The sequence below is a fragment of the Ornithorhynchus anatinus genome, chromosome 15, assembly GCF_004115215.2.
Source record: "Ornithorhynchus anatinus isolate Pmale09 chromosome 15, mOrnAna1.pri.v4, whole genome shotgun sequence".
Classification (NCBI taxonomy): domain Eukaryota; kingdom Metazoa; phylum Chordata; class Mammalia; order Monotremata; family Ornithorhynchidae; genus Ornithorhynchus; species Ornithorhynchus anatinus.
Window position 1 is genome coordinate 885130 of NC_041742.1, and position 17533 is coordinate 902662.

Below are 17533 nucleotides of genomic sequence, written 5' to 3' on the forward strand. Positions count from 1 at the left end.
AGAGTGGAGAGGGAGGGAGTCGAGGACACTAGCATCGAGTTGTTCGGGCTCAAACTCTTGTTCAGGCTCAGACTCCTCCTCCACCCACTGAAGATGCAATTTCTGCAGCCGTGGGCATTGCTCCTTCATCTTCATCACTATTTGGTAACTGACTACTGTGCATCGGGCACTCTCCTGGGTGCCCGGCAGGACGATTCTAATCTACATATGCAGAGTGCCGGGCTTAGGTTCAACTGCATGCAGAGCACTGGACTGTCAGACAATCCAGCCTACTGAATGTAGAGGGCCGTACTGAGTACTTTGGGAGCACAGTGCTGTCCTGGGAGACTGAGCATTCTTGATCACAAAATGAGAACAGGAAGTCCCACAGTCCTGGCCTCAATTATATAGGGCTGGGAAGGCTGGGCCAGGTAAGAGAGTACTGAGTGACTCTTTCTCGAGTCACCCTTTTCAGTCTCTCACCCACCCAGCAATCTTTCTATAAACGAGTTTTTCTGCTTGTCATCCCTGACATCATTCCCCCAGAGGCCTCTTCTTCCCCCTGTTTATGCATGGAGGAGCTCGGAGGAGGGACTAGCTGATGAACCTCATAAGCTCAGAGAGGGTTGTGGAAGATGGGAGGATCCCACCAGCAACCTGACTGCAGAGAAAAAGGAAAAAGGAGGTGGGATAGAAAGATAACGGGGAGAGATGGGGGAAGATGAGGGAGGTGGGAAAGTGGGGGAGGGAAAGGGGGAGGATAGAGGGAGGGAGGAGGGGGAGGAAAAGGGAGCGAGAGGGAAGGGAATGGGAGGGAAAGGGGGAAGAAAGGAAGGGGTGAGTGGGAAATGGGGGTAGGAAAGGGGGGAGGGAAAGGGGGAGGACAGAGGGAGGGAGGAGGGAAAGGGAGCGAGGGGGAAGGGAAAGGGAGCGAGGGGGAAGGGAATGGGAGGGAAAGGGGGAAGAAAGGAAGGAGGGAATGGGGGAATGGGAAGTGGGGGTGGGAAAAGGGGGAAGGAAAGGGGGAGGGGAAGGGAGGGGAGAAAAAGAGGGAGAGAGGTGCAGAAGGCACAGTAGAAGCCTCAAGTTTATTTCTTTAAAATTGTCTACTCAGAGTCAGAGGGCAGGCAGACGGGCAGGCAGAGAGAGGGCGGCAGCAGCTCCTGCTGCCGGGCCCCTTTCCCCCTGAGCTCTTCAGCCAGGAGCACCATGTCATTCACCAGGGACTCCACCAGCCCGTAGACCTGAGACGGGAAGAGAAAGTGGCCACATCAAAGGCGGACAACTGATACGGCCTGGGTATGAGGGGAATCAGCAGGGCTGCTGCCAGCCAGAGACACTCCACTGCGCTCGTGGGGGAGGGCTGCAGCCCAGACCACCTAGAACTTCCAAAGAATTGTTCCGCGAAGACGAAACGCTCACTACTCCCTGATCCCTCTGGACCTCAGCCCAGGCGGGCGGAGACTTGGGAGGGGAAAGGGAAGCATGGAGAGGATAAGAGGCTGGGCAGCAGCCTGGACTACTTGGCCTCTCATTCCCACCACCCCATTCTGTGGATACAAAGGGGAAAAGACCCCTTTTCCAACCAGAGGAGGAGGGGTTCCCTAAATGCCTCAGAAGAGTCGAATTGGAAGATACTTCTGCAAACCCCGACCCCCAGCAGGACCACCCCGACTCACTCCAGACCAACGGGAGGGGAGACGGCTCGGCCACCCTCTCCCCTAACTCACTCCAGTGTGGCCCAACCCTCAGAAATGGTGCCAGCGCTCGCTGAGGATTTTCTTGGCTGAGATGTCCCCTCTCAAGCTAAGCCTCTCTCAAGCTAGACCACTCCCTGACCTTAGCCTGCCCACCCTAGATTTTCTTTCCAAACCTCTTGCCAGAAGACAATTTGCCTGGCTCGCCGGGAGAAGACAAGTCCAGCAGCAGGATGGGAAGGCCCTGGGCAGAGGGAGGGAGGGGGGACAAGCAGAAGGAGAGAAGGAGAACGGAAAAACCCTTGGTGGCAGTAGGAAGCCCACCCCACCTTCCAGCTTTACCTCCACGTAAAGCCTCTGTTGGTATTTCTTTTGTACCAGAGGGTCCACCGGCTCCAGGTGGGAGCTCGCGTGCTCCGTTGTGACCCTTTCCTCCACAGGCAACTTCTCCTTTAAATCCCGGCTTGGGGATCTGTTAGACCTTTTTTCTTCCTTTGCTTTAAGCTTCTTGCTGTTTGCCCGCTCCTGCTCGGAAAGATGGGGAGGGGCTCCCAGGCCCCCGAGAAAGAACGGGACTCAACGTGGATGGTCTGTTGAGTAGAGTCATCCAAGTCAGGGGCTTCAGCACCCCCATCCCCGCTTCGCCCCACAGCAGTGATATCTGACACCCCTCTTACACCCTATACAGCTGAGATCTCCTCAGCCCTGCTCTCACCCCAACGCATACCTCTTTCCCTGGTTTCGCTGCTCCCCTTCTGTCCTCTTTGTCCTTGCCAGTGGGGGTTCTCTTCTCCTGAGCCCCGGCTTTCCGCTCCTCTTTGCCACTTTTGCCTGCTGCCTTTGAGTCAACTAGAGGAGAAAGCAACCCAGTGACCCCAAGCCCCCAGGGCTGCTTCGCTGGAGAACGGAGGAGCAGTTCTGGACCAACTCCGGACTGGCTCGTGTTGAAAAGTAGAGGGTCAGTTCTGGACCAGTTCTGGACCAGATCTGACCCAGATCTCAGCGGGGGATCTTCTCTCCAACGCAGCTGAGTTTGTCCACTCATCTGCTAAGAAATGTCTCTGAACCTGCATTGTGTGCTCAAGAGAGAGAAGCCACTTTCTACATCAGGATGGTACGGCTAACCTTGGGTTCAAAGGGGATCGGTCACAAAGGAAAGAGCCCAGCCCCATCACACACACACGCACACACACACAAACACACACACAATATCTCAAATATGACCCTGGGGAGGAAGGAAACCCAAAGCTGCTGATTCAGAAACCTGTTCCCAACATCTCCATCTAAGGAGCCCGTAATCTCCCTTTGCCATCCCATTTTGATGATATCACATTTGCACTTGGAGTACGGTAGAGTTTTGCATGAACTCAGCATTCATTCACTTGTTTATTCGTTAATTCCTTAGTACTTACTGAGGGGCGACTGGGTGCCGAAAACTGTACTAGGATCTGTGAAAAACAACAGAAGTCAAAGGAAAGTATGGTCCCTGACCTTAAGGAGCTTTTAGTCTAATAGGAGTCAGAGGATGAACTCAAACACAGAAGTGGGAAAAAAACCCTACATTACAGACAGGATGTACAGCAAATAGGAGATAAGCAGAATGAAGTTCAAGGACAGATGTACCTATACGCATGTACGTATTGCTACGAAGGATTCATGGAAGACGTGGGCTAGGGTCCTTGGCCAAATTCTGAAGAATGATGGGAGGTTTGGTGAAGAAGAGGTGGGAGAGCATGCCAGGTTGGGGTGGAGCATAAGCCAAAGTCAGGGTGGAAAGCACTTATTGGGGGGACACAGTAAGCAAACGAGGCTGTGGCGGGTTATATCAGCAACTGTGGAGAGGGAAAGAGGAAGATCAAACAGGGAAGGGGCCAGGAGAGAGAACTGGGGCCGTGAGCAGCTTTGGGATTTTCTCTAAAGCAGGGAGGTGACATGTTAGGACCAGCACTGACTGCTCTTGCCCCCTTGGGCAAGATGGACTGACTCGAGGAAGAGTCAGGAAGCAGGAGTCAAACATGGAGGCCACGGTGTGCAGGAGCAGGGAGGTCCTGGTCCCGGAAAGTAGCCGAGGCCTAAAGTGAGAGGGTTGGCCATATCGGTGCAGACAGCTCCGCCAGCCAAAAGCAGCTGACGGGGAAACCTCTTAGGAAAAGCTGGGAGGGTGGGAGAGGAAAGGCCAGGCGAGAGGTAGATGTTTGGAAGGCATCTGACCTGGTTCCTCTGGCACTGCCAACTCTGCCTTGAAAGTGTCCTCCGGCATGCCCAGCAGTGACCTCAGCCAGAGGGCCTGGCTCACCAGATCGTCTATCACCTCCCGCCAAAGCTGGAGACTGCAGGGAAACACCACAGCCTTATTGAGTGTGGGCCGGAGTGTGCAGTAGGTAATCTTGACTCCTTCCATCCCCTGAGTCTGGAGCCTGGCCCACTGGCCCCATCTGTCCCCTGCCGTGGGGACTTTCTGCTTTGGGCCCTCTAGTTCCCCTACCTTTTCACTTCTCTGCTGCTCAAAAAAGCTGAAGGGGAAAAGGTTCCAGGGCTTACCGAAGGGGCTCTTCCACAGGGGTCAGCAGGGCCGCAGCAGGTGACAGAGGCCTCGCTGAGCAGTGGGGAGGGAACTTGGGGGGGGTGGACACGAAGGGGCAGCCCAGCAGGCCCCTTCCTGAAACAAGTACTGTCATATCCTGCAGCAAGAGAGAGACCCAGGGAGTCTTGGGCCCGAGTGGGGTTTGGGGGGACAGGACAGGGCTCTCTCTGTCTCCTCTGGGCAGGTCGGGGCCATACCACATCTGGTGCAGGAGGTCCGACTGTGCCGGCTTCTGCTCCAAGCACAGCTCTAGTGCTCCCTCGTTGAGCCTCCTCAGGGCATCCTCGCGCTGATCCTCGGCCGACAGTCCCATTATCGCCTGATGTACACAGAACCCCATGAGTGCCGACGCCCCCGGCGGGAGTGTCGACGGGTCGGGTCGAGGAACAAGCCGGCAGAACAGCTTGTGGGGGGTCCGGCAGGCCAGGGTGACTCAACTGCCCCTCGCTGAGGCGGCTACCTGCAAAGCTTGGAACGGAATGGGGGAAGCTCCTGGAGAAGTAGGGGGTAGGATGCAGGATTCCTCACTCCCTGAGCTACGTAACCAGCCAGGAGCCCCAGCACGGCCTGGCGGCCTCCCTCTGCAGTCTGTGGCCAAGAGCAGTGGGCTGACCCCCGCCGTATAGGATTCCCCGAACCAATCGGAAGGCTGACCTACTCCAGCGAGATTGATTTCTGACCATAGGTTCGTTCCCCGGCAGGTGCCCGGGGAGCGGGGCCCAAGGTCCCACCACTCGTGCAGATGGGGACGTGGTCGGGGGGAGGGAATTAGGACACTCGGGGTCTCCGTGCAGGGGGAGGCTCGGGCACTATGGCTTAGCGGAGAGAGCGTGGCCTGGGAGTCAGAAGGACCTGGGTTCTAATAATCCTGACTCTGCCACGTGGCTGCTGTGTGATCTCGGGCAAGTCGCTTGACTTCTCTGGGCTTCAGTTACCTCATCTGTAAAGTGGGGATTAAGAGCCCGAGCCCCATGTGGGACAGGGCCTGAGTCCACCCTGATGAACTGTATCTACCTCAGTGCCTCAACCAGTGCTTGGCACATAGTAAGCACTTAACAAATACCATAATGATCATTATTATTATTAGCAGTGGCTGCCCTCTCCACCCCCAACTTCGCAGAAGCCTGGCACCTGCTTGAAATCCTCAAAGCACAGATTCCACTCAAGATGGGTCGGCTCCTCTTCCTCTCCTGTGCTTTTAGGGATCTCTCCCTCTGAGAAGGTCTTAGTCACCACGGTCTCCTCCTCGATGAAGGAACTCCTTTGGCAGTGGACAATACTGTCCGAGTTTCTCTGCCAGTGGGCCTCGCCCAAGGAGCTCCTCTGCCAGTGGACGTCACCCATGGAGCTCCTCTGCCAGTGGACGTCACCCATGGAGCTCCTCTGCCAGTCAGAGAAGCCCACGGAGCTCCTCTGCAGGCGGACAACGTCCACCGAGCTTCTCTGCCGCTGCCCGATCTCTTCCTCCGGGCTCTTCTGGGGGACGATTTCTCCGAATGAGCTCTTTCGTAAGGAGAGCTCTTCTTCCTTAGAGCTTGCCTGACCTGGGGGCTCCTCTTCCACCACCACTTCCTCCTCCTTGGGCGGCGGTGCCATGTACTGGTTCCAGAGTTCATGGAGGCCTCTCACCACTTGGTACTGATAGTGCAACTGGCAGCAGGAGCGGAAGGAAGCGCATACAGAGAAGAGGCCCTGGGTGTTGGAGTAACAACCAAAGCTGCCCAGAACCTGGGCCCTCCCCCCTTTCGACTCCTCCCGGCACCCTGCTCCCCAGACAGCCCCCCTCACCGCCCGAACCCCGGCGGAGAACGCCTGGTTGGCCCTAATACCTGAGGGTTCTTGTAGCAGAACACATCTTCCTCAGTGAGATAGGCATCCACTGGGGACGGGGCTCGCTCAGGGGACCGGATGCCCCTCAGCAGTTCATTCAGCATCTCTTGCACAATGACGGTCGCCTCCTGGGTGGCCAGCCTGTTCTGGGGTGGGCCAACAAGCGCCAGCGCAGTCGGCACAGTCTGCCGGCACCCTGGCCCACCCGGCCAAAAGCCACCCGGTAACCCAAAAAGTGCCGAGGCCTCACTCCTAGGCGGTCCCGAATCTCAGAGCCCCCGGGTTGGGCCGACGGGTGGCCGAGAGCTGTGTGGCAAGGCTGAGAGAGGCTTGTGGCTCACACGAGTTTTTCAGCCCACAAACCTCAGCCGGCATCCACCCACGTCAGTGCCCTGCCATTAGCGGGAGCATCGGCTGCCTAACGAGAAACATCACCTCCTTCTAGCTCCGTCAGGGGCCTTCTCCGTTTTTATTCAAACATTTCCTGCCTCCCATCCAGTTTCCTTTAAATTCGGTCCAATTCCTTTTTCAGGTCCAGGTGGAGCAGGTCCACATTGCCATCCTCCCAGGCACCTGTCCCGCCCCCACTATCCATCCATTCTCTTCCCCCCGGCAATTCCATCCCCACCCTCCACTATCCCAGGGCAGGGCAATTGGAGCTTTTGGCCAAACAGGAGTGGTGATGGCTCATTTTGGAACAACCAAGCTTGTCCCTGGGCCGGGGAGAGGCAGATGCCAGGAAGAACAATAGGGCAGTTGCCACGCTCCTAGCCATCACGGTCTTGTCCTGTTCCTAGAGCTCCAATCCCGGCCTCCATTCTCCTGGCCATCTCACCCCCAGGGATCACGCTCCCAGCAGCCTGCTCCCGGCCATCGCGCTCCCAGGGCCACACTCCAGAGCCCGGTCCCGTGCCCCTCACCTCCAGTATTTCTCGAGCGTCAAACATAAGGTCCTGGTATAAAGCGATCCCCCAGAGAGTGACCTGCAGCACGGCTCCTCCCAACAGAGTGGGGTGGGTCCTAAACTCCCATGACTCCTGGAAAATGCCAGCATTCGGAGACTTGAAGAGGAAAAGGAAGTCCTTGGTTTCTCCGGGCAGAATAACCCCTGAAAGGGAGAGATGGGCAGAGTGGAGTCACTGGGCCCAGAATCAGTTCCTTCGCCAAAGCCAGTGCTCCTCAACCCCCAATCTTTGCCTAACCGCTTGGATTTCCATCCATCTTCCTTCCAGGCACCCTGCTGCCACCCTGCCGAGCTTGGAGACCACATTATCTTTCAGCAGAGACTAATAATGGACTTGGGGAAAGAAAACAGTCTCTTTCCCCCATTAGAGTGGAAGCTCCCTGTGGGCAGGGACTGTGTCTTCTTGCTTCCTTTGACCTTTCCCAAAGTACAAAGGACGCTCAGTAAATACCACTTCTCCTATTACAGCATCTACCACTAATAATCACGTTCATGAAGTACTTGCCTAGCACTGTGGCTGTACTGGGGTAAGGAAATACAAAAAAATCAGATTAGAAATAGTCTCTGCCCTTCAAGGGGCTCACAGTCTTATAGGGAGGGAGTGATCAATACCTCCCATCGTCACTGATGAGTTAATTGACCCCCCTGAGAAGGTGACTGGCCCAAGGTCCTCCAGCATGCCGGTAGCAGACGTGGGACTAGAACTCGGGTCTCCTGACTCCAGCCCCGCGCTCCTTCCACTAGGCGATACTGCCTGTTCCTCCTCCCCTGCCTTCACAAGGCCCGGTGATAACCAGACCTCGGTTTTTCCCACGGGTTTGGCCCAGAAGAAGCCCACAGCTCTGCCTGACTTACCGGCCCTGGTGTTGAAATAAAACCGCTGCTGGTCGCTCTCTCTGAGGTTCTCGAATCTGTTGGGGTGGGACAGCCGCAGCCAGTCGTACCACACAGCCGCAGTGCCATCGTTACTCACCGTCAGGGAAGAGGTCACTTTCTCGCCAGCCAGGGCCTCGAAGGTGATCCGGGAAGCAATGCCAATCTGACCCTTGCAGGGGCGAAGGGAAAAGTCTTGCCACCAGACTGCCCTCCTCTGCCCTCAGTCGGCCCGGCAGTCCTGGGGGAGTTGCTGCTAGGACAGCCCTCCGGGGAATTGAGTGTGGGGGGTGGATCCTTGCGCTGGAAACTGGCTGCGAGCAGGCTCAACTGCCGCCCGGGACAAGACAAGGGGACGAGAGGAATGCAGCGGAGACGAATCGGGTTCTAAGGAAGGACTTTCTGACTCACCACACCGGGACCAGGCCAGTGGCCTCATCTCTCAGCCCACCGCCTCTTCAAGGGACCCCCAAGTCACCTTGCCCCCGGTGCCGCTGACCCAGCGAGCCGGCTTTCCACAGAACCTTAAGGAAGGTCCAATCACGGGTACAGAAGTCACATCCTCGTGGAGCTCCACGGGGTCTCTGGAAGGCAAAGGCAAACCAATCATTCGTGTTCTTTCTACGATTGCTACGATGTCCCAATTCCTCCTCTAGGAAATGGGGACCAGGGAAGGGGCCAGTCCCATCCTGGTTCCAATAGAATCTAACCCATCTCTGCCGGATCCCATCACGAGCCAGTGTTTCTGGAGGGAGGTTCTCAGGGTCCAACGATGGAAAGCTTATCCTATATCCAAGTCCCCTCGGTAGAGTTGACCACTCACGGTCATCAATAGGGTGGATGATGAAAATAGGAACGGTTTCCTACCTGGCCCGGAATGGCCAGAAAAGTACCACGGGGCGCAAAGCAGGAGTCCTGAATGGGCTCAGTGCAGGGGCTGGGAGGGAAGATGAGCCAGCTGGCAAGACTGGAATGAGACTGAATGCAGCAGGGGAAGTCTGGGCTGGGAACCTCTTCCCCACACCCACCCAATCCCCTCAAACCACTTACGAGCGCACTTCTCCATAAGTGTCTTCCTTGTCTTTCTCACCCTCTGAGAAGCACTGTGTGGAAACTGATGAGAAAGGTTGCCCTCTGCCAATCACTTCGAGGCCATCGATGTCCTTAACTCACAAAAAGGAAGGGAAACATGAGCTTATCTCAAGAGCCTTGACAAATCCATTTCTCAGTGCTGAGAAGGGCCAGGGCTCAAGGGGCTCTGGGGCCTTACCGGCTGGTGAAAATCGAGCTCTGCTAGGATTTGTCGCAGCTCCTGGCGGCGGTAGGTCAAGAAGAGACTCTTATCCCACGAGTAGCGGAACCAAGGTTCACGCAGATTCTGCGATCCTGGAGACCAGCGAGCCATGCCTTCAGGGCTTGCGAAATGGACCCTGTTCTACCTACCCCCCTGCCAGCCTCTCCTTCAAAGCCTCCATTTCTCCCCAGATCACTTCATACCGAGCACCGGGTTCAACACCAGTGCTTGCACCGGCCATGAGGAAGAAAGCAGCCTCAGAGTCCAGCAGGAGGACAGTCTTGGGGCTAAGATTCCCAAGACCCTGAATGCATGACACAGCCTGGGTCAACTGACTCCACGACCTTCCCCTCACCAGTGGTTTAAAACCTTCCGGGTGGCTGTCGGATGGTCTCTGACACCTCGTGCGAACTGACACTTACTGCTGACTGCCTCGGGACTGTCTCTCTCACCTGCCTCTGCCTGGATGCGCAGGGGTTTCCCCACATGGGTGATCGGCTCTGGGTAACCCCGCTCCTTCTGAGTCTGCGTAATCACCAAGCCTGTAAGTTCATCGCCAATATACTCAGGCTGGTTCCAGAATTCGCTGCCCACGCGGTAGCCCTGGCAAAGAAGACAGATATTTACACCTTCCTCTGCAATCTGTCCCAGAGTTGGGAGGCCAGAAATCAGAGAGTGCCCCTGTTTGGCTGGTTCAGCATCCCTGGAAAGAAACAGGATTACAGAACTGTATTACAGGATTAGACTGTAAGCCCGTCGATTAGACTGTAAGCCCGTCAAACGGCAGGGACTGTCTCTATCTGTCGCCGACTTGTTCATCCCAAGCGCTTAGTATAGTGCTCTGCACATAGTAAGCGCTCAATAAATACTATTGAATGAAAGGACTGGCCTTTTTTCAGCAGGACACGCCTCCACCTCAACGTGGGCTTTGTTTTTCCCCAAACCCCAGAGTTTCCGGTCTGGAGTGCTGCTAGTGGTGGCCTAGAGCCCTACGGTCAGAGATGGCGCCCCTCTCATATTCCACTGTCCTGAGACTTCGCCTTACACACCAGGCTGGAAGCAGTAGGTGGCCCTTGATCCTCCGGATGAAGGTGATGCACAGGTGTATCCCCCCGCTGACTGCTCCAGTCCCCACTAGCTACATCCTTGCAGAGTTGAGCCAAGGGGTGGTCCCCAAAGGCTGAGAGGTCATCTTGGGGCAGAGATGGTCGTGGGCTACCAGTCACATCTGTGGCTAAAGATGCCCCAGCCCAGCAGCTGGACAACCTGAGAATGGGGAGCGAAAGCTTCGGAAAGGGCTTCTCACCTTTCCTGGATGCAGCGCAGGAAGGCAGCGGTCAATCAAGTCACGTTCTTCCTGGACTCGTCTGTGATCCTCCGATACGGTCAGCAACAGCTCACTGGCCGGTTTTCCCAAGCGCTCTGGAGATTAACAAAATGGAGTCACCCACCCTCCACCTCAGCCTCTAGCTCCCCTCACCCCTCACAGCCAGGCAAGACAGAAAACCGGCAACCTGAAGCTGACATCACCCTGAGAACTCCTGCCAAACTCACCAGAGCTGCCGGGTCTCAGAGACGGAGATTACCGACCTGGTTAAACCCGGGCTCAGGAAATTGGGAGGGAAGTGGTGGGGCGGTGGGATTTTGGGAGAGCTCAGGGGATTGAGAGGGAAGCCCAAGAGGATGGGGGCAATGAGGCCCCGAGGTAGATCGTGGCTCGAGCCTGAAACCCCTCCTATTTTACGTACTACACAGGGTGTCCTGCTGCTTCCTCCTCAGGGCCATGTTGCGCTGCCAGTTCTGCAGAGCCCTGTGCTGAGTTGGGAGCGGCCGGAGCTCGGCCTTCTTCCCCCCTTTCGAGCTCATCTTCTCCGGGATCAGGATTAGGCCGTCCAGTGACGGGGGCTCAGAGATCATTTCTGCCAGCTGGGAAACATAACAGAGGGAGGGGCTGGGCTGCTAGCTGAGCTCACTTCAAGGATGACCGCAAGGCACTTGGCCAGGGACTGCCAGACACTGACTCTCCCATCGGCTGCTGAGCCCTGAGTGGGGCTCTGGCCGGTTTCTGGAGGTCCGAGAAACATGGAGGCCCCGCTCCGTTCCCTCCAGGGTGACTCCCCGCTGCTGCCTTCCCTCCTTCCCTCCCGAGGGTCCCTGTCCTAAAGGATTCAGAGGCTGATTGTCTCCATCTGTCGCCCAACTGTACGTTCCAAGCGCGCAATACAGCGCTCTGCACGTAGTAAGCGCTCGATAGATACGACCCAATGAATGAACGATGGGAAGATGCATTTCTCAAGCTGGCCGCAGGTCAGTTGTGCCTGGAGTCGAGCCTGACTTGATGCCCTTCGCAGCAGCTTATCAAAGAGCGGCATTGGTCCCGTTGGGTGACAACTGGCACGACGCACCTTTGTGTTTCCTCTAGCCAGTGCTATTCTCTTGAAGTCCTGGAGACTTCCCAAAATGCTGTGGGGCTGGATCTGTCTGCTGCCGCTGCTCAAACTGGAAGCTTCCGGCTCTGAAAGAAAGGAGAGCTGGCCCCCAACGCCCCCGGACCGACCGCCGGGACAGCTGAGGGATACGGACCCCAGCGGGCTTGCTGACGTCGGACTCGAGGCCGACGCTCCAGAATGAGGAACCGGGAAGGGGAGGTCAGGCTGGAACTTGCCAGAATAATCGGGAGGCTTGGTGGAGGCATCCAAAGCAGTAGGATAAGCCACTAAGTAGTGGGTCTTCCTTCCAGCCTCTTGGGGCCGGGGTTTCCGGATGAGAACTTGGCGAACGACAGGAGCTTTCTCCTCCCCTGCACAAGGGCGTGGAGTGCGCAGCTGGGGAAACGCAATAAAACGCCGGCTTAGGCCCAAACTGACAGGACTCCGCTCCTCCGGCCGGATCCCCCTCCTGTAGGATCCCCTCTGGAACCCCCTGAGTCCAGAGAGGGCACTGCCTCAATCTGTCCTTCCGACCCTCCCAGGCAATGCGCCATCCGAGGCTGGGGTTCAGGGAAGCTCAAAGAGGGAAGGAGAGCAAGGCTAAGCGAAAGCCTTGGAAAATATGCAGGTGGAAAGCCTGGTGCCCCCTGCCCACCCAGGAAAACAGCTGCAGTGGCGACGGTAATGACAGCGGCGAGAGCTCATCAGAGAGGATGGGGATCAGGGAAACGGAGGTCCCGTCGCCTGAAAACGGTTCTTAAAACCCCTGAGTCCCTGCATGATTTCAAGCAATTGTTTCCTCACCTGGAAAACGGAGCTAACGTCTGCCTCTTTATCTCTTCACTAGACTACTGGGAGAAGGAACCAATGCATAAATCACAAAAATGTTTAAAGAATCATCCTCTAAATTTGAAAGATGCCGCTGAGCGTACGCCCTCCGAGCGCCGCCTTTGGAAAGTCAAAGAAAAACTATTCTGGTTAGAATGAACTAGGCACGGAAGAACAGTGCCAGCCCTGCCTACGGAGGGCTGGGGGGCAAGGCCCAGCCAAGGGGCACGCTGCCCGGTTTTTCTCCCACCTTTTTCAAGTCCTCCTCTTTAATGGCCAGCGCCTCGATTTCATCTCCTTGCAGGACGTTGCTGATGGGCTCGGGGACTTCCGGGATGGGTGGTGTGGGCAGCTCAGACACCTTGGTCCGCTTCCTCTCTGAAACACAAGGGAACACGCCGTGCTCTTGCCTGCCGCTGAGAGCTTTGCGGACACCAGACAGGATCATCAAGGGAGATCCGGTCCCACCCCCTGGGGAGCCGGTACGGCTCGGGCGGACAAAGTCGACACCCAGGCGACCCGCCCGGGAAGGCAGGGGGTGGAGTACAGAAAACAAATTCTTCAAAGTTTCATTTTATTCTCCCTGCCGATGTCTTTCTTCCACTCAAAGAAGCCACTGGCCAAGAGAGATTGGGTGCGACGCTATCTTTCTGACATCATTTAGCTCCTTCAACTCGCCTGTGCTTTCTCTGGCTTTGTCTGTGTTCTCTCCACAGGCCAGTATCACCTCCCTGCCCAGAGAACCTTTCTGCTGCTTTCTAATTAATGATGCGGTAGCGAACCAGCCAAGCCGGCAGCTTTGATCTAGGCCTCGGAATTAATGGATCTGAGAAGCAGTCTCCCTTACGAGGGGGCCTGTTAGTAGCTAATCCCACACGAGGTTGGAGGCATTCTCTAACCCCCAAGTACGGGGGGGACCATTCGTAGACGTGCCATCCCTGAAAAACCAAACAGAAGCAGAACTGATCGCCTGCGAAAAAACAATGAGCGCCGCAAAGAACATCTCCGTTAAGCCGTTGGTAGTGGAAAGAGCGTGGGCCTGGGAGTCAGAGGACGCGGGTTCTGATCCCAGCTCTGCCGCGCGTCTGCTGTGTGACGCTGGGTAAGTCACTTTACTTCTCTACGCCTCAGTTACCGCGTCTGTAAAACGGGGATGAAGACCGTGAGCCCCACGAGGGACGGGGACTGTGTCCAACCTGATTGCCCCAGTGCTAAGAACGGCGCTTGACACAGAGTAAGCACTCAACAAATACCACAATTATTATTATTAGATCTTTAAAAGAACCCTATTCTCGGCACTTCAAGAAAAGCGCTCGTGACTCGGACGCCATTTAAGTAACCCGCATTCTCCCTGTATGAAAACATAAATCTGCCCTAATTTATTCTCAGTTCAATTTCCCAAAACTTAAATTTGGAAGGGTCTCACAGGGTCTCCAGGATCTTGTGCCTGGTTTTAGATCCAGAAGCCGAGAGCCCATTTACTAGATAATTGGACTTAGGAATGGCAAAGAAGAAAAAGTAGCCTTAGAAAGTAGACAGGCAAACGCTAAAATCACTGCCCCCAGATAGAGAGCACAGAGCTAGGTCAGGTGACCTTGGCCTCCTGCTTGGTCACAGACGGGCCAAGGGCACTGTGGCCCCGCAGAAGGGCCAATGCCATGATGGGGTAGGAATGAACGAGGAGTGAGGTGAGACAGCGTTCCCCAAAATTTGGGCCTGTGGGCTGATCCCCCACATCTCACTGTAAAATGGAGGGTGGCTGGAAGGTAGAGCAGCAAAGAGCTACAGGGAATGGTTCTCTCCCGGCCTTGTCCTTGGTGGGAAACGGGGCATTCCCGTCTCACCCGGAAATATATATCTTACCCACATGTACACACATATTCACGTGCACATCTCCCAGATCCTGCACGTCTCTGCCTCTCATCCTTCCTCCAAACCCCATCCCCTGGAAAGCCCCAAATGGCCAGAGACCATCAATTCCATGGGGGCAGGTTTGTGGGGGGTTCCCCTAGATTCTGAACGCGGGCCCAGGCAAGACACCTCGGAGCCTGCACTCCAGGGTCCATGCCCCCCGCCCTTCCCCAACATCTTGAGCTCCCATGACTTGCCGTGCCTTGCCCCCAAATTTGAGTTTCCTCAGAGGTTCCCTGCACCGTGGATCACCTTGGAGTCCCCTCAGGTGTTCTACCACCCCCCCGGGTCCTCTCGGGACACCCCTTCTCTAGGGCCTTTTGGGGACTCCCTTATCCCCACGGAACTACCCTTTGTCCCCCAGGTCCTCCTAGAGGCTCCCATCCCCCGGATACTCATTCATTCAATCGTATTGATTGAGCGCTTAACTTGTATGCAGAGCACTGTACTAAGCACTAGGGAAAGTACAATTCAGTAATAGAGACGATCCCTGCCCACAACAAGTTCACAGTCGAAACGGGGGGGGGAGACGGACATCAGTACAAGTAAACGGGCATCAATATAAATGAATAAAATGACAGATTTTATCATCATTGATCAGATTTATCATTTTATCATCGCCACGTGAGAAGCAGCGTGGCCTAGTGGAGAGAGCACGCGCTTGGAAGTCAGAGGTCGTGGGTTCTAATCCCGGCTCTGCCACTCGTCAGCTGTGTGACTTTGGGCGCGTCACTTAACTTCTCTGGGCCTCGGTGACCTCATCTGTAAAATGGGGATTAAGACTGTGAACTCCACATGGGACAACCCGATGACCTTGTATCTACCCCAGCGCTTAGAAGAGTGCTTGGCACATAGTAGGCGATTAACAAATACCAACATTATTACTATTATTATTATTCTCTGGGCCTCAGCTCCCTCATCTGTAAAACGGGAATGAAGACTGTGAGCCCCATGCGGGACTACCTGATCACCTTGTATCCCCCCCCCAGAGCTTAGAACAGTGTTTTGCACATAGTAAGCACTTAACAAATACCAACATTATTATATCTCCTTGATTCCATTTATCTTGATGATGTTGTCTTGTTTTTGTTCTGTTCTGCTCTGCTGTCTGTCTCCCCTCTTTAGACCGTGAGCTTGTCATTGGGCAGGGATGGTCTCTATCCGTTGCCCAACTGTCCATTCCGAGCGCTTAGCCCAGCGCTCTGCACAGAGTAAGCGTTGAATAAATACAACTGAATGAATAACAAACACCACCTAGTAAGCGCTGAACAAATACCAACATTATTATTATTATTATTGTTCAGGGGCTCTCCTCAGGGACGGTCCTCAGGGATGCTCCTCAGGGCTACGGGCCGTGCTTACCCGGGGGGGTTTTGGTTCGGGAGTCCCTTTTGCTGAGCTTCATGGTGCTGCGGAAGCCGCCCCTGTCCCCGCAGCTGCCAGGCCTCTCCCCGGGCCCAGGCTCAGGCTCGGGTCCGGGCCCAGGCCGTGGCCGCTCCTCCGCCCCCACCACGCCGTCACCGTGGCAACCGGCCGGCTGGCGCTCGTCCACCGGAGAGTTTCCAAGCGACCGTTGAGGCGCGCTCACTCCTCCCCCTCCTCTCCAGAGCCGGCGGGTCCAACTGTCCATTCCAAGCGCTTCGTACAGTGCTCTGCGCCCAGAAAGTGCTCAATAAAGACGGTTAAATGAACAAACGAATGACCTGGGGTCACCGGCGGCCTAGGACATCACAGCTCTCGGCAGGGCCCGGGAGGTGACTTCGTGTGACATCATCCTCGAGCTCCTCGACACCCACCTCCACCTGGTAGAGAAGCAGCGTAGCTCAGTGGAAATAATAATAATAGTAATGTTGGTATTTGTTAAGCGCTTACTACGCGCCGAGCACTGTTCTAAGCACTGGGGTAGATACGGGATAATCAGGTTGTCCCACATGAGGCTCACAGTCTTCATCCCCATTTGACAGATGAGGGAACTGAGGCACCAAGAAGTGAAGTGGCTCGCCCAGAGTCACACAGCTGATAGGCGGCGGAAGAGCCCCGGCTTGGGAGTCAGTGGTCACGGGTTCTAATCCCTGCTCCGCCGCTTGTCAGCTGTGTGACTCTGGGCGAGCCACTTCACTTCTTTGGGTCTCAGTTCCCTCATCTGTCAAACGGGGATGAAATCTGTGAGCCCTCTTTGGGACACTCTGATCACCTGGTATCTCCCCCGGCGCTTAGAACAGTGCTTGGCACATAGTAAGCGCTTAACAAATACCACTGAGAAGCAGCGTGGTTCGGTGGAAAGAGCCCGGGGTTGGGAGTCAGAGGTCATGGGTTTTAATCCCGGCTCCGCAGCTTGTCAGCTGTGCGACTTTGGGTAAGTCACTTAACTTCTCTGTGCCTCAGTTACCTCATCTGTAAAATGGGGATGAAGACTGTGAGCCCCACATGGGACAACCTGATCAACTTGTATCCCCCGAGCGCTTAGAACAGTGCTTTGCACATAATAAGCGCTTAACAAATACCATCATCATTATTACTATTGTGAATGACCTGTGGGCATGTCATCACCTGAGCCCGGGCTTGGGAGTCAGAGGTCATGGGTTCGAATCCCGGCTCTGTCACTTGTCAGCTGTGTGACTGTGGGCAAGTCACTTCACTTCTCTGGGCCTCAGTTACCTCATCTGTAAAATGGGGAATTGATTGTGAGCCTCATGTGGGACAACTGATTACCCTGTATCTCCCCCAGCGCTTAGAACAGTGCTCGGCACATAGTAAGCGCTTAACAAATACCAACATTATTACTATTATCACCGGCTGAACTACTGCCCGGCGGGCGACCTATGACATCACAACTCTCAGCAGGGCCCGGGAGGTGACTCTGTGTGACATCATCCTCGAGCTCACTCAACACCCACCTCCACGCTGGTAGAGAAGCAGCGTGACTCAGTGGAAAGAGCCCGGGCTTGGGAGTCAGTGGTCATGGGTTCTAATCCCAGCTCCGCTGCTTATCAGCTGTGTGACCTTGGGAGAGTCACTTCACTGGGCCTCAGTGACCTCATCTATAAAGTGGGGATGAAGACTCAGCTTGGCTCAGGTGAAAGATCACGGGCTTAGGAGTCAAAGGTCATAGTCTTTAATCCCGGCTCCGCCACCTGTCACATG

At 55.5% G+C, this 17533-nt stretch overlaps 1 protein-coding gene across 2 annotated transcripts; it reads right to left on the reverse strand.

Moving 5' to 3' along the window:
• Positions 1-1047: 1047 nt before the first annotated feature.
• On the reverse strand, positions 1048-15947 carry LOC100081533 (MYCBP associated protein). 2 transcript variants are annotated; one of them, XM_007663225.3, is made up of 20 exons: positions 15752-15947; positions 12729-12856; positions 11887-12046; positions 11627-11736; positions 10970-11147; positions 10528-10643; positions 9674-9824; positions 9198-9313; positions 8978-9090; positions 8406-8511; positions 7910-8099; positions 7011-7198; positions 6090-6236; positions 5392-5910; positions 4458-4579; positions 3888-4006; positions 3089-3124; positions 2404-2525; positions 2019-2201; positions 1048-1223 (listed from the first exon to the last, which is right to left on the reverse strand). In XM_007663225.3, exons 1-20 carry the CDS (start codon positions 15792-15794, stop codon positions 1086-1088), a joined length of 2985 nt encoding a protein of 994 aa, XP_007661415.1. In that variant the 5' UTR covers positions 15795-15947; the 3' UTR covers positions 1048-1085. The 2 variants fall into 2 exon arrangements, with proteins under 2 accessions (XP_007661415.1, XP_039770142.1); XM_039914208.1 differs by lacking the exon at positions 3089-3124.
• Between the last annotated feature and the right edge of the window lie 1586 nt (positions 15948-17533).

Excerpts from the sequence above, each read along its gene's own strand:
- LOC100081533 (XM_007663225.3), bottom strand. The coding sequence starts at position 15,794 with ATGAAGCTCAGCAAAAGGGACTCCCGAACCAAAACCCCCCCGG. Across the intron at positions 12,047-12,728 it reads AAGAGGAGGACTTGAAAAAG|CTGCGCACTCCACGCCCTTG; the intron begins GTGGGAGAAAAA and ends GCGTTTCCCCAG. Across the intron at positions 4,007-4,457 it reads GACCTCCTGCACCAGATGTG|TCTCCAGCTTTGGCGGGAGG; the intron begins GTATGGCCCCGA and ends GTTTCCCTGCAG.